The sequence below is a fragment of the Misgurnus anguillicaudatus genome, chromosome 10 (assembly GCF_027580225.2).
Source record: "Misgurnus anguillicaudatus chromosome 10, ASM2758022v2, whole genome shotgun sequence".
In the NCBI taxonomy this organism is placed as follows: Eukaryota; Metazoa; Chordata; class Actinopteri; order Cypriniformes; family Cobitidae; genus Misgurnus; species Misgurnus anguillicaudatus.
In genome coordinates, this window is record NC_073346.2 from 33987936 (window position 1) to 34004128 (window position 16193).

At 35.7% G+C, this 16193-nt stretch overlaps 1 protein-coding gene across 1 annotated transcript in view; it reads left to right on the forward strand.

Moving 5' to 3' along the window:
• adam22 (ADAM metallopeptidase domain 22) overlaps positions 1–15156 on the forward strand; it is an 80853-nt gene extending 65697 nt beyond the window's left edge. The window contains exons 27-32 of the mRNA XM_055211070.2: positions 1963–2163; positions 4654–4754; positions 4838–4904; positions 6378–6464; positions 9549–9672; positions 9752–15156. Coding sequence (XP_055067045.2) covers positions 1963–2163; positions 4654–4754; positions 4838–4904; positions 6378–6464; positions 9549–9672; positions 9752–9772 — 601 coding nt within the window. The 3' untranslated portion in view covers positions 9773–15156. The remainder of the gene's footprint in view (positions 1–1962; positions 2164–4653; positions 4755–4837; positions 4905–6377; positions 6465–9548; positions 9673–9751) is intronic.
• Positions 15157–16193: the final 1037 nt, after the last annotated feature.

The window sequence follows — 16193 nt, forward strand, 5'->3', positions numbered from 1 at the left end:
TGCAAGAGAAAAAATTGGCTCCCCTTGTGATGTCAGAAGGGGATAATATCGCCCCTTAATCTGCACTATCCAACCACGGCACTGCCATTTAGTACAGAGATCAGCTCATTTGCATTTAACAGGACATATAAAATGATATAATTAATTATCTATATGGTATTTTTAGCCAGAACTTCACATATGTACTCTGGGGACACCAACGATTTATTTTAAATCTTAAAAAAGGCTTGTGAAATCAGTCCCTCCAGAAAAACGTGATTATGCCATCGCATGATTCAATGCATAATCAGCCAGCGGAGGCCGCATTTTTTCAAATACGCCGCATTTTCGCTGCATAAATGACAGATTTCTAGGCTCAAAATATTCGTCGTGGCAAAAAGTCACTTATACCTTAGCACAAAGTTGAAAAATTTTGCATTTACTTCACACAAGTCCAGCCATGTCCCCTGTTGCCATGGGGACGTTATCAAGTGACGTGATTATGTGACGTGAACAAAATTGCATAAATATTCTGCATATTCCATCGCATTTTTTAAGAAAACATGCCGCAAGATCAAGGATCACAAAATCACAAAAAAACTGTTCTGGAAGGACTGTGAAATGTCCCCTTTGGTAACAATTGGTAAATTTTGACAAAAAAATTTCACTTTAAAGGGGCCATGGCATGAAAATCTGACTTTTTCCATATTTAAGTGCTATGATTGGGTCCCCAGTGCTTCTATCAACCCAGAAAATGTGAAAAAGATCAACCCAGTAACTTAGTTTTGATAAACCATTCTCTACAAGCACATGAAAAAATAGGTCATTGAAATTTGGCTCTCCTTATGTCATAAGGAGCTCTTATTATAATAATACCGCCCCTTAATCTATCCAACCACGGCACTGCCATTTAGTGCAGAGAAAAGCACAATTGAGCTTTAATTGCAACAAACCACCATCATTGTGATCAGTGTTTGAATTTCATCAGCTCATTTCCATTTTAAAGGACACACCCAAAACGGCACATTTTTGCACACACCTACAAAGTGGCAATTTTAACATGTTATAATAAATTATTTAGATGGTATTTTGAGCTAAAACTTAGCATATGTGCTCTGGGGACACCAAAGATTTATTTGACATCTTAAAAAAGTCTTGTGCCATTGCCCCTTTAAGGTGTTACCAAGTGAAGTGATTTTGAAGTTGTTTCACCTCAAAGGTTTCACTTAAAGTGAGAAAATGTACATTGATAAAACTTAAACGTTTTAAGTGTTACCAATTGAAGTATTTTTTTAAGTAGATCCAACTTTCACTTTTTACACTTTATACATTTGGTATCAACATGTACTTTTGAGGCACTACTATGTAGTTCTGAGGTACTAATATGAACTCTTTTGGTGCAAAGGTGTACTTTTTGTGACAGCTAGGGACATTTTCTGATCATTTTTGTTTTTAGACAGAGTATAAATTTTGTAGCTTATTAAGTAAAAGTGTTATTACCTTTCTCGATGACTGAAATAATGTTCTTACTTAGTGGGAAAAAATCCAAGTACTAAAATATCTTACAACTACCAAGGGCATTGAAGAATACACAAATTTACATGCTTAAATTTAACTTAACTAAACAGAAAGGCATAGATCTAAAAACGTCTTGTCAAGATTACTCAAGATAATACACAGATAATGTAATTGTAAAAAATATGTGTATGCAACAAATTGAAATGAAGCAAGCTACTCAATATATCAAAGTAAAATATGAAAATACATAGATATTTTGTTATTACAATAACAACCCAAAACCAAAGTCATTTTTCTCAATATATCATTGTGCTAGAGAGTTTTTTCATTTCATAACTTACAAACAAAGTACTTTATTTCACCGTGTTCTGTTCAAAATAATGATCATAAACTGTAGTCAAATCAAATGTAGTGTATGAAGAATGCCAGAGGCCCAGTTTTCAGATCAAACTTTTTGTTTTTCAGTCAAATGCCAGCAGGTGATTACGTGAAGAAGCCGGGAGATGCTGATTCACTTTACAGTGACATGCCACAAGGCGTAAGCTCCAACTCTGGCAGCAGCTCCAAGAAGAGGTCTGCTTACCTGTCTCACCTCCAGATCAACACCTGCTCTTTCACTCCCTCTATCCCCTCCATCAGTCAAAACATCTCTCTGTTTGGCTTCAGGTGTGCTTCATCTTCATCTTCATTGCTTGCCATTGCTTGACACACGGTTTGTGCTTTTGAGGCTAAGCTGCATTTTATTCTTATTAGGGCTTTTCAAACTCGACATACACATAATCCTGGGTTTTATGTGTGCAGTTACTTCTACAGGGAGTCCTTGTGATCAAGGTTTTATTGCTTTCTTCATGAGTCTCTGCTGTGGGTTTGTACTACTTGCACAAAAAAGACGTAACTGTCTGTTTTTCTTTCTCGGGTACTATAAAAGTCCTGTCGGGCTAGTGTATCATTAATACTGGGTCAGTAAGTAAGTCGATGTCTTCCTGGTGTCTCAGCGTTTTCATCTCCATGACCTCATGCTCATCTCACCCATCTCTGTGTTTGTTCTGCTCATCGCTGATGTGTGTCATTCCTGTTATGCAGTACTGTTTTACGGTAACCCGGTTATGTTTAAAAACTAACATGCCCTGCATTAGGCTATTCTGTACTTTAAGAAGTATGCTGTAGTAGCATTGTAATATGTGACTGTGCTTGTAAAAGCCACACCCAGAAAAAAAATATTTCCTGCCGTTAATTTTGTTTAATCAACTCAGATTTACAAGTCATATTAACATTTTTACCTAATATTTAGAGATGGGTTGTTATAACTTATAAAATGTAGGTGTAATATGTCAACTTCATTTTATAAGTTGTAGCAACTTACTTAATAGTAAGTTAAAATAACTTGTAAATCTGAGTTGATAAATCAAAAAAATGTAAGGCAGCAAATATTTTTTTACAGTGAAATTGTGTGATTTACTGTTTTCGACAGAAAATCATCCTACATAATGTAAAGAACATTCTGCGAAAATTAAGAGTTTGGTTCCAAAACGCAAAAAAAAAACGTTTTCTATACCAGGAAAGTGACAAGATGAAAACCACTATTTTCTGTTACAAACTTTAACATAGCATATTTAGGTTATAATAACATTAAAAATTCACATCCATAATTTGATTTTCAAATATTTATTATAAAAACTGAAATTCTATTAAATCAATATATAAATGTACATTAATCTTTGCCATGTTATATTCATTTAGTTGACTAGTGGTATACACTGATTAAAAAAATAAACATTAATGGCATTAATGAAAACATTTTGTCGTAATAAGAATACTGTCATTGCTGCTGTCATCCTTGGGACGTCGTCGCTGAACTTTTTTGACAGCGATCAGCTGTAAAATGTTTTGGTCTTGCTCTGTTTTTGTTGACTTTGTGCAAAATAATGTAAAGTTTTTCATAAGATCCCCTGGAGTCAATGTGTTAGCATGACAGAAGCTTGATGCTGTCATGTGAGAACAAGCAACAGCCGGCATTTTTCCTTCGCCTGAGTGCCTTTCACGTTAATTTTTCAAATTTGATGGCTTACGTTACTTCCCCATCACAGAAAACCACCACAGGTTTATCAATGCCATCAAAGCACCATTTTGTTTTTGTTTGTTTGTTGTTCACGAAGCACAAAGTAGATGAGGAAAACTAGGATTCCATGTGTATTCAAAGCGCCGCCATTATTGTTTACAATGTGTGGATTGGTGCGCTGTGATTGGTTAAGCAGATTTAATGCATTCTGCAGAGTAGGGGAACTCGTGTTTGTCGCGGTTTGGAGAAAAGGGAGAAAAGATAACAGAATAACATGCCGGTTATCAGATTTTGCTTAAAATGAAGAATTGACTTTTTAATACTGACCAGATACAATACTGATTTTGGCGGTAACTATTTTTTTAATGGCGTCTATCGCGTTTTGGAACCAAACTCTTCAAATATAACAATATTAATATTCTTTAATATTGACTGAGTAAGGTCATGTCAAAGATTGATATTAAAGTGAAATCAGTGATTGATATCAAACTCCAAATCTTATATTCTCAATATTCGATTTTAAGACTTGGATTTTACAGACAGGGTCACATATTATACCAATTTTTGTCATTTTATAAAACAGGATAAAATTTGTAAGAGTGAAAACGATACAATTTTTACGAACATCATAGAATTCAATAAATCCATCACTTTAAATTGATGATGGTTACAAAATTATGTCACTTCCTGCAGGATGAAGTAACAAGGAACTGACTATTATTAGTTTAAGAAATATCACATAAGATTAACATGATAAAAAATTAAATTTAGGACTAACGATAAACCTATAAAAATTTCTTTTTTTGAAATTATTCAATAATATTTCTAAGGAAAAATATTTCACATCACTCTTTTATCCAATAACCAACATGATTTACATCTTGGAAAAAATTGTCAAGTTAAAAATGAAATTTGAAATGTTTCATTCAATAAATAAATAAATAAATAAAAAGATATCAATTGATGAAAATCTGCATACTGCATTCTAGGAATGACTCAATTTAACATCTATCAGTCATTCGTTTCCCCTTTCTAATCTTCATGCCTGCATCTTGTGAACTAAAATCAGTGCTGTTTTACTTTTATTTGGTCTGAAGATCCAATGGTTTGTCTCATTCCTGGAGTGAAAGAATCCCAGACGCCAAGCACATTTCTGACGTCTGTGAAAATGGGCGACCTAGGAGCAACTCGTGGCAAGGTAACACACCCATAAACGTATCTTCTCTAAACAGCCAATCGTGTCTTATTTATCTCACATGTTCTTTTCCTCCGTCACTACAGGAAACATCACAGGTTCACGTAAGAAGCTCAAGGGCAAGAAATTCAGACCTCGCTCCAACTCCACAGAGTAAGTGATGTAGCGCTGTCATAGTGATGCAACATGACATCATTTATTACAGTACAGCTGATGCAGAAACACACGGGGTGGACGATTGATTTTGCACAGAGTCTTGGGGTAAATGTTACTTTGTTTTAGGTGCACACTGATGTGTGTATTTGTTAAGAAACTGACCTGCATGTATTTCATCTGTCTGAAAGCAATTCACCTTCGATATTGATTTCAGCTTGATGCTTGTTGACATTTGGCATGCAAATGACTGCAACTAAAGCAAAGACATCATGCAGCTGAGTTTCACCGAGACAACACGTTCATCTTTGAATGTTCATTTGCTTGGAGTTACATGTTAAAAAAATGTACACATAACAGTAAATTGAGATGTTCTGTTAAATAGCTCGTTGAATGTTGAAGTGGTGTTTCTAAATGCTGAAACTTTTCAAATATTTGAAGGGATAATTTACCCCAAAATTAAATTCTGTATATATTTTTGTGACTTTCAAACCCGTAATTACCTTCTTTTTCTGGTAAACACAAAAGAAGAAATTGTAAACATTTTTTACACTATATCCTCCACAACAAGTATGTGTCAGTGACAAAAACGGTTTGGCAAGATGAGAATTTTTTTTTTTAAAAAGCATGCATCAGGTTTATTTCAATGCACAATGTATTCATTTTATGCAATTAAAAATGACATTTGCACCATTTTTATGAAAGTTAAGACTGAATGGACCAGAAAATGTCAAATTGTGTAACGCCAATTGCGCCAAAGAATGAGAAATATTAAATATTTTATACAACTTGATGGCATGTAAACATAATCATAAAAAATCATTTAAAAATATAATTTTATTGGTTATTTCTAAATGTAAATTTTAATGAGTTTTTGTAATATTTGTCCTGAGATACTGTATGCTGAAAACAGCTCTGTTTTCTAAATAATCTTTCACAAATGATGTAAAAAAAATCATATTAGACTAAACTAGATGATTATATTTTATTCCACATTTTTATATGAATATATTTATATTTTAATTGAAAAAATACTAGTTACACCAATTGACACAGACCGGTTTCACCACATTGACATTTTTGGCAATTATCTCCCAAATATTCTTTAAAAAAGAAATAAAACAAGTTTTAGACTTGGTCCACAAAAAGAGAATGTATGCAAGTAATCTGCGAATTTATTTTGAAATTTAACACTTTAATTGAACCGTGAATACAAAATCATCGTCATTGATTCTTATACCAAGTAAAACAATGAAATCCTGCAACCCTCACCCAAAAAAAATTAAAACGGCTTCATTATTTGTTTGTACTTTGTGTTTTCCTCTGATCTTCTGTCTGATCTCTCACCTGCATCTTGGACCGTAAACAATGTCATTGCTGCTCCTGTTTTTTACCAACACCTTTCCTTCTCTTTCCTATTTCTCTCTCTCTCTGTCAATTCCCCATTACCTTTTCCCAATCCTCCACCTGCAGGTATTTAACCCCTTGCATCAAATCAGAGTATTATGTAACTAAATGGGTAGAAGATGTGAATAAAAACACTGAAGGACCTTTTATTAGGTACAACATCAGACTGCATTATATCTGTCCCCTGTTCATCAGTTGTCCTCTTGAGTTGATCTTTTCTCTGACCGAATCATTTTACGGAGATGAGAGCTGACGAGTGGTAGAGATTTAAGAGTCCCGACTGTCACAAACAATTCCAGAACATCTCCAAAACATTTCATTTTCTTAGTTTCCTTTTTATCCTCCAAAATGTCATTGATTTACTAAACAGCAGACTTTTGGAGAATATTAAGGGTTAACATCCATAGTTTTGAAATCATGAAGATGACTTTCATTCATACTCCATGATAGAGTCATGTTACCAGAACATTTGATGTAAACCTATACAATAATTATAAAGTATCCAGGAATTTTTAACTATCATCCTGTATACACTTTACTACAGGTGGGTGAAAAACACAAAAGTTTTACCCCAAAATCAAAAAAAAAAAATGTATAAGAAATTCAAGCTCATTTTTAGATATTTTGCATTGTTGTATTCATAGCAGAATGACATAAACCCCACAAACATTTCAGCAATGTAAAACAGTGTTTATACAGCACTGCAGAAGTAATTTAAATAAAATTTAAATAAAAATGTTAGCTTTTTGATTACTTTTATTTTAATAATTTTTTAATTCCAAATGTTTCAATGATGGCATTACAGTAAGGAAAATACCACAATGTTCACATGTCACAATGATGAAACTCTTAAAGGGACACTCCACTTTTTTTGAAAATAGGCTGATCGAGCTCCCATAGAGTTAAACAATTGAGTTCTTACGGTTTTGGACTCCATACAGTTGATTTCGGGGTCTGGCGGTACCACTTTTAGCATAGCTTAGCATAATTCATTAAATCTGATTAGACCATTAGCATCGCGGTTAAAAATAACCAAAAACTTTAGATATTCTTCCTATTTGATTTTACGCAGTGCCCAAAAATAGTCCCCAGCTACTGATAGTCCAAGGAGACTATTTTTGGGCCTTGGGTAATGTCATTGAGCCTGTTGCACACATGGTACAGCAGCAAAGTCCTTGATTATTACGCCAGAATGAGAGTAGTTCCTAGCCATATCGATCTTAAAAAATTGCAACTTTTAATTTTACGTTGTTCTCAGTACACAATGTCACTACAGAAGAGTCAAGTTTAAAATAGGAAAAATATCGAAACTCTTTGATTATTGTCCAACGCGATGCTAATGGTCTAATCAGATTCAATGGATTATGCTAAGCTATGCTAAAAGTCGTACCGCCAGACCCCGAAATCAACTGTATGGAGTCCAAAACCGTAAGAACTCAATTGTTTAACTCTATAGGGAGCTGGAAAACAAGCCTATTTCCAAAAAATTGAAGTGTCCCTTTAAAGGTCGTAAAGATAGGCTTCATTTAAATTAAATTAAAAAATAATTAATTAAAATAATTTATTTTGATTTTATGGTGAAAACATAAGACATGTTTTATGCACTGTAAAAAAGTGGGTTCAACTTAAAAAAGTAAGTTACCTGGTTACCTTAAAGTAATATTAGTTAAAATAATATAATAATAATATTAGTTAACTTAAAAAAGTTCAATATGTAGTGTCAACAACTATTTAAGTAGAATTACCTCAACCAGGGCTCATTTATTAAATTCTGTGTAGAAACCATCCTATATTTGTTTCTTCGATCATTTGTCAAAAATGCAAATTTATGCAATTATAGCAACATTACACACTAACTAGGGTTTAAAAAATGGGATCAGGAAGAACGTGACCTTTAATGTCATTGACATAAAAAGAGCGTCTGTCAATGTTTAAATTCTTTTCAAGCAGCAAGAATGGCTTAGGGGCCAGTCACACCAAAAGCGTTTATGGTAGTTGCAGACGGCTTTTTTGAATGATATTCTATGGGCAGGGCGCGTTTGCGTGCTGTTTATGCACGCCGAGTGCCTTGCTTTTTTTTGCCGCCTGCCGCGCACGCGTTTTTGAAGGAGCGCTGAGAGCGGAGAAGCGCCCGACGTCATTCGCGTCTTTCCATTGTCCAATCGAATGAGGGGAGAGGCGGGCCTTACGTTCTGGTGAGGGAAGTTTACAGTTGCTTTGAAGATCCTGACTCCACTCGCTCACTCTCTCCTGCGTGTTTGTGCACCTCTCACCCTCAAACAAGGTCAGAGCAAGCGCCCTCTTTTTAAAGTTTCTGCTAATATGACAGTTAACAGCAAAAGAGCGCTCACGCTTCAATATTTGATTGACAAGACAGCTAACTCGGTGGTTGCTTAGCAATATGAAAAGCCGCTTCGCACTGCTCTTTTTTAAAACGCAGTGCGTCGCGCCTTGCGTTTGCAAACGTTTAAAGCGCTTTTGGTGTGACTGGCCCCTTATATTTCCAAAGACATGCAGCAATTGGGCAAAGGTGCGTACGTCTGCTCAGTCCCTGACGTAGTGCTAAGCATTTTTCTATGTCAAAGACATATAGATAGATATGGACTTTGCTGTGGATTTTTGCGTATGCACGCTTTATAAATGAGGCCCCAGGTAACTTGCTTTTTTAAGTTAAACCAACAAATCTTATTTTACAGTGAGAGATTAACCCCTTGTGTGTGCATCATAAGATCAAACGTACCATCATTAATCACTGTTGAATCGGTTTTTCTTTCATTTTTTGGGGGGGTTATTGTCCCTTCACCACTCTTCCTCCCACCCATCGTCTTCTCTCTGCATGCCGGCTGCAGCTTTACATGTGATGCTTGTCTTTATCTCACTTTATGGTGTCTTCATTGTACAGCTGCTGTATTTTGTGTGCTAACATTCACGTGTCTGTCCTGATCACCTCATCACGTCCGCCATGTTTGTAAACCCACGTGACGACGAGGACGTTTGTCTGTCAAAAAAGCACCATCTTGTGCTTAAGGTCTCACATACACACCAGTGGGTATTTTTGTGGCAAGGACTGATGAAGTTAGTGAATGTGGATGATGGTTTGCAGTGGAAAAACTCCCTCTGGCCTTCAAAGGGTCAAAGGTGACAGATCCATGTGTGCTTTGACTCTTTCGACACCGCTATCCAGTACAGGTACATCATTTTTAACGGCACATCTTTGTTTGTTTTTTGATCCCTCAGAACACTGTCGCCGGCCAAATCACCCACCTCCTCGACGGGCTCCATCGCCTCCAGCCGGAGATACCCATACCCCATGCCTCCCCTTCCGGATGAGGACAGGAAGGCCAACAGACAAAGTGCCAGGGTAAGACTCGCTTTACATATGTGACGAGTCAATTTAAAGAAGTATTCATAATAATCATACGTTCATCTGCGTGTTTCAGCTGTGGGAAACGTCAATATAAACAAACTCGACGACAACTTAAGGATTTTCTTCTGCTTTTGTATGGATGAGGAAATGAAAGAAATAAGAAAATGTGGAATTAAACAAATAAGGACGAGTAAATGGCAAAGTTGGGCGTGGTCTGCTCCGATGTCTGTTCAGCTTTTGTGGTGTGGAGCTATCCTGGATGCTGAAGATCACACCATCAGATTCTCATTCCTGCTGTCATTCTTAAAACAAGACTCAGGAACACAATTTTATCACGAGACAAACCCAGAATGACAGCCGTGCTGAGCAGACACATCACAGAAACATCAACCCAAGCCACTCGTGCCCCATTAAACCCCGCCCCCTACACACATGCCGTCTTGTGATTGGTGCCCTTATTGCAAGATGCTCGTCCGAGAGCAGAAAGTAAAACTGTTGTTTTGGAAGCACGCCGTCACTGTAGAACCTACTGCTGTATGCATGAGAAACATGTTTATCGATTCCTTGTAGTGTAATGATGTAAAAAATGTTCGAAGATCTTTCACACAAGGTGCCGCATGTATCGGAGGACAGCTCTGTAGGCTGGTAAGATTCATTCATGTTCGCATCGCTGTTTGCTACACAACTAAAGGCAAGAACGTATCCAGTCCTGTTAACAACAAATCACCTTTTCTCAGAGAATTTGTACATATGTCATATAATTCAGAAACAATGTGTGAAATGTGAGATTGTAGTATTTCTCGCTTTTGTGTTTGGTTGTGGAAAACGTGGCAGAACTTTTTTTCGTGTGTAGAAGAAAGTCTGTCTTGTGATTGTCTTCTCGGATTTCCAAAATCCATCCCAAGCCATGTGCACACTACAAGACAAAAGCTTGTCGCGTGATTGATTCATGTTGCCACACCCTTGTAGCGTGCGCATTACTGCTATCCTCATATTGCAGCGGCGGATCGTATGATAATATTTGAAGAGTTTGGTTCCAAAATGAGAAAACTCAGTTTTTTTAAAGGGGACATATCATAAAAATCTGACTTTTTCATGTTTAAGTGCTATAATTGGGACTCCCCAGTGTTTCTATTAACCTAGAAAATGTGAAAAAGTTCAACCCAAGTTTTGGTAAACCATTCTCTGCAAGCATGTGAAAAAATAGGTCATTGAAATTTGGCTCCCCTTGTGATGTCAGAAGGGGATAATACCGCCCCTAATCTGCAATATCCAAAAACGGCACTGCCATTCAGTGCAGAGATCAGCTCATTTGCATTTTAAAGGAAACACCCAAAAACTGCACATTTTTGCTCACACCTACAAAGTGTCAATTTTAACATGCTGATCTATGAGGTATTTTGAGTCAAAACTTCACATACGTACTTTGGGGACACTTTTAAAAAAGTCCCCTTTAATTTTAATAGCTTTAATAGCTAAGTCGCACAATAAAAACATAATAATAAACATGTTTTGACAAAAAAGAACAAAGTTATCTTGTTTTGGAACCAAACGCTTAATTTTTTACATACAATAAAAAGTCCAAAGCGACTTACGTTTTATCTGTATGTGTGTTCCTGATATCGAACCTTTAACTTTTTACGTTGTTAACCCAATGCTTTACCAACTGCGCTACAGGTGATTGCACTAAAAAATCAAATCTTTAGCATAGCTGAATGTATCGAGTTATCATGAATTTACTATATTGCGGAATTTGTGATTGTAGCTACAGACAAATGTAAACTACATTGTAAAAAGTGAAAGTTGGATCTACTACGATATTTTTTTAAATTATTTCACTTATGCCAACTTTTTGTGACTTTAGTTTATTCACCGTATCCCCCAGAGTTAGATAAGTCCATACATACCTTTTTCATCTCCGTGCGTGCCATAACTCTGTCTGACGCACCCCCTGCTAGCCTAGCTTAGCACCAAGACTGGAAGTGAATGGCTCCAGCTAGCATACTGCTCCCAATAAGTGACAAAGTAACGTGAACATTTTCCTATTTACATATGTTGTGATTTGTATACATACTGGGAACTAAATTCTCGGAAGGCGAAGCACTGCTTCTTGGGCGGGATGATTAGCGCAACTCTGACCGAACTCTGTGCTCCTCACCAGGGGGCTTCTCGGGTGCTGCGAGCAAGTCACTCCGCCCGGGTGGCGGTGCTTCGCCTTCTGGGAGTGTGGTTCCCAGTATGTATACGGTTAAAAGATGGCTGTGTCTCATATGACCTTGTTATTTGTAGACGCTGTGACTATACAAATAACAACATATTAATAGGAAAATTTAGCGTTATTTTGTCACTTATTGGTGCGAAGGGGCTCAGGATGGCTTAAAATTATTCAAAATAAGACAAAACAAAAATTAAAACAAGCTAAAGCAACAAAAAATACAGGTATTTCTTATTGTTTCATTATTTTTGTAAAGAATACACATCAAGTCAAGTTGAACAAGCTCTAGTATATTTTTTGCTAGAAATTGTGAGTTGGGGGGCCTTTAAATATTATTGTGGACCATAGGAGGACCTTAACTCTTTCGCCGCCAGCATTTTTCAAAAAAGTTGCCAGCATTTTTTAAGATTTTCACAGTTTAATGCCTTCCAGAAAATTTTACATTTTCTTTAAATATATAGATATTTCTTTAAATATATAAACATACAATATATCAAATAAAAGACCAGACCCTCTGCTTTAAAAATCATCATACCTTCATTAGTTCTCTTGTAATCACCTCTAAAATATGGGTAGGTTTCTTCAAAAACACCAAATTTTGAGCAAAGAGATCCCATTCAGCGCCATCATAAAAACATTCACAGATTTTTTACTCTTACACGTGACGCGTTACTTTCGGGTTGCATAAGTTGCAAAAGAGCAAGTATTGCGGAAAGCCGGAAATACTCGTCATTGGCAGGGAAGCTTTGTCTTTTATCATTGACGAGTTAACTTGTCAATGGCGGCGAAAGAGTTAAAAGTAATAAAGGGTGAAAAATTGAAGGTGAAAAAACTTTTAAAAATGACTTCAATTGGTAAAACCAAAAATTTTTTGCTAAATTGAGAAAATTTAAATAGAAAAATCTACTTTTTATGCATTACCAATTTGAGTAATTTTAAAGTTAATCCAGTGCTTCTCAATTATTTTCTGTCACGCCCCCCCTAGGAAGAAGTAAACATTTCGCGCCCCCCAACTCTCCGCCGTGACTGTAAATAGTATAATTTGTCTATAAAATGACACATCTGCAAAACATTGTATCCTTATTAACAATAAAGAAAACACAAAAATAGAAATATCGATCAACTTACAACAAAGAATAACTTTATTAACATTGTTTTTTAGTCTGTAACAAAAAAGACTTAAAATGCATCAATTTGCCTGAGAAAAAAAAACAATTAAACAAAAGTATAATATTTTTTGACCATTTGATACTGAAAAATTAAATTAAATATAATCAATAAATAATAATAAAAACTCAAGCGGCTTATCAGCATGATTGGGGTGTAATATCTTTAAGTGACAGTGCAAAAAAATCACTTCCTGAAAAAGTATTTTCCCCGGGGTCTCGCACGCCCCCCCTGGTGTCGCTTCGAGCCCCCCCTGGGGGTCCCGCCCCACTATTTGAGAAGCTATTTGAGTTAATCCAACTTTCACTTCGTTTTTACAGTGTAATATATGCGCAGGGATGCTAAGGTCGCGTGTAACTGTTTTGAAGAATTAATTTAGTATCGTCACTACAGTCAGTAGGAAGATTTTCTTGTGATTGGTGCACATAAATGTGTTGTTAATATTATGACAGAAAAGAAATGTGCTCAGGACGATGAGCTTTTGTCTTGTTACATGCACAATGCCAGATTTGTCTCTGTTGAACTTTTAGACGAGATTTGTTTTCTGTCATGCTCAGAAGAATGTGAGTTTTTTTCATCATGTAACATTTTGTTATAATTCTTTCATGTGTAGAGAATGTGACTTGTTTCAGGTACTGCGCATTTTTGTGATAAAGTTGCAAATAATGAATTAATTAGTAAATGGTATTTAAAGATTGCAGTACAGACATTGAAAACACGTTTGAACTAAACCCACAGATTTGTGAATGTAACACATTTGCTTAATATTTCATTGAAGTTGAGATCAATTATTAATGCTTTTACATTTAGGAACAGTAAATGTTGATTTTTTTGTCTCATCCTCCCTAAATAACGTCATGTAGATGAACATATAATCACAACTTTGACTTTGGTAGGCTTTGATATTTTCTCTGGTTTGCAGCATGATGCTCTTCACATAAAGAAATGCTGCCGTATCGCTCATGAACGCAGATCACGTGACCGTTCAGACTTTGCAGTCAGTATTATATTAGTAATGGCAGTTTTCATCTGTACATAGACTTCTGTGCGTTTGATCTGATTTTTGCGATCTGCCTGTAATCCACAACTACATTTGATGACATCGCCATAACGCATATGAAGTATTTTTAAGATAACTTTGTAAAGTCATTCCCTCCCCAGTATTACATGTACATATTAATCCCGATTGACAATTAAGTGCTTTAGAATGATTAAAACTGCAATAGGTTTTTGTGCGAGGTTTTGCTAAAATTATTTGTAAGTCACCTTTGTGCATCGTGAAACACTGTTTGCCCTGTTTCTGTGTATATGAGGTTGACATAAAGAAATGCATTGGGTTTCCATCTTTTTACTTTATTGACATTGACATCATTTTGTTTCTTTTTGTTTATAAAACAATCTGAAGCAATACTCTGTTCACTGTGACACTGGTCTGTCTATAAAGAAAAACACACGGTCCTGGTGGTTCCAAATAGAATAAACTTGGTTAAAGGTGCAGTGTGTAAATTTTAGCTGCATCTAGTGGTGAGGATGCAAATCCACTGCTCACCCCTCGCTTTTGAAACACATAGAAAAGCTACGGTAGCTGCCACCAGATAAACATGTAAAAAAAATGGTCTGTTAAGGGCTTCTGTAGAAAAATGGCGGCACAAAATGGCGACTTCCATGTAAGGGGAGCCTTGGTGTATGTAGATAAAAACGTCTCATTTTAAGTTAATAAAAACATAACGGTTCATAATGAAAGGTCTTTATACACCCCTGATAATATAGTTTTGTATATTATTTTGCATTTCTGTCAGATCCTTCTAAAAATTACACACTGCACCTTTAAGTCTCATAGAGACACAAGTCACTGTCATTCTAAAACATTGCATTTGTTTAGCCATCTCAGCATTTTGAGCCCTGGATGGAGGACAAAAATATTTTTGAATGTATTTAAACCCATAATGAGATCATGGACAAAAAACATACTGAACTGACTTGAGACTCACACTTATTTAAATCCAAAATAGAGATAAAGCCACAATATGTAAGATTCAAAAACCGCTTGCACAGTGTGATATATTTCATGGAGTTATATTTACATTATCCCAAAAGTTCCCAAGGATTTGTAAATCCAGAGAAATTATCCCTCGTCTCCCTTGTAATTTTTGCCCATTTAAAATAATGTGACCAAACGTACAGGTAAAAAAACATTTATTCATTACTTCATCAATGAACATGATTTGCAATTTCCATACATCTCTGGATGGTGAAAACAACATCTGCCATCGTTCCACTCACCTTCATAAAGTCATTAAACTTCGCCTTTCTTATTGTTTTTATTGAGCTCAGATTTACATTTGAAGTCTTGTTTTATTGCCTTATGCTAATTCAACAGCTGTCGCACTCTTTGTTTCTCTTCCGTTCGCATCTGACAGTGTTGTTAGTTATTGATGCCTCATGTTTTCTTTTGTGCTGTACATACTGTAGACTGACCCTTAAAATGATAATGGTTCATTTTTTTCATACAGTATCCATTCAGTATTGTAATATATTTAAGATAAAGTAAAACTTTCATTCAAATTATGTCTTGTGCGTGTGTTGTATATGATTTTGTTTATTGATACAACATGTGGCCAAATTTTATATTTTTAAGTTGCCACATTGACAACTCTAATCTTAAATGTGGTGTTTGTAAATTTTAGTGACATCTACCTTACGAACATTAACCATGGTTTTACTACAGTTAAAACCAAAAAAGTACACTTTTACTACAATAAAACCATGTTTCATTTTCATAAGGGCTAGTGGTGAGATTGCAAATTGCAACCAACAGCTCACCCCTCAATTTGCAAAACGCATATGGTGGCCGCCACAGGACAAACATGTTGTTGTCTGAGACAACATAAGAGACGAAATGCGTTTGTCTGTTTAGGGCTACTGTAGAAATATAAGGGTGACTTCCATGTAACCCTCGGTGTATGTAGATAAAACCGGCTTATTGTAAGGTAATAAAAACAATACAGTGCATTATGTAAAGTTTTTATACACCACTATAATATAGTTATGAAGATTATATTGCATTTCTGTCAAGAGATCCTTCTAAAAGTTACACAATGAACCTTTAAACTTGTAAACAATTTGAATTATA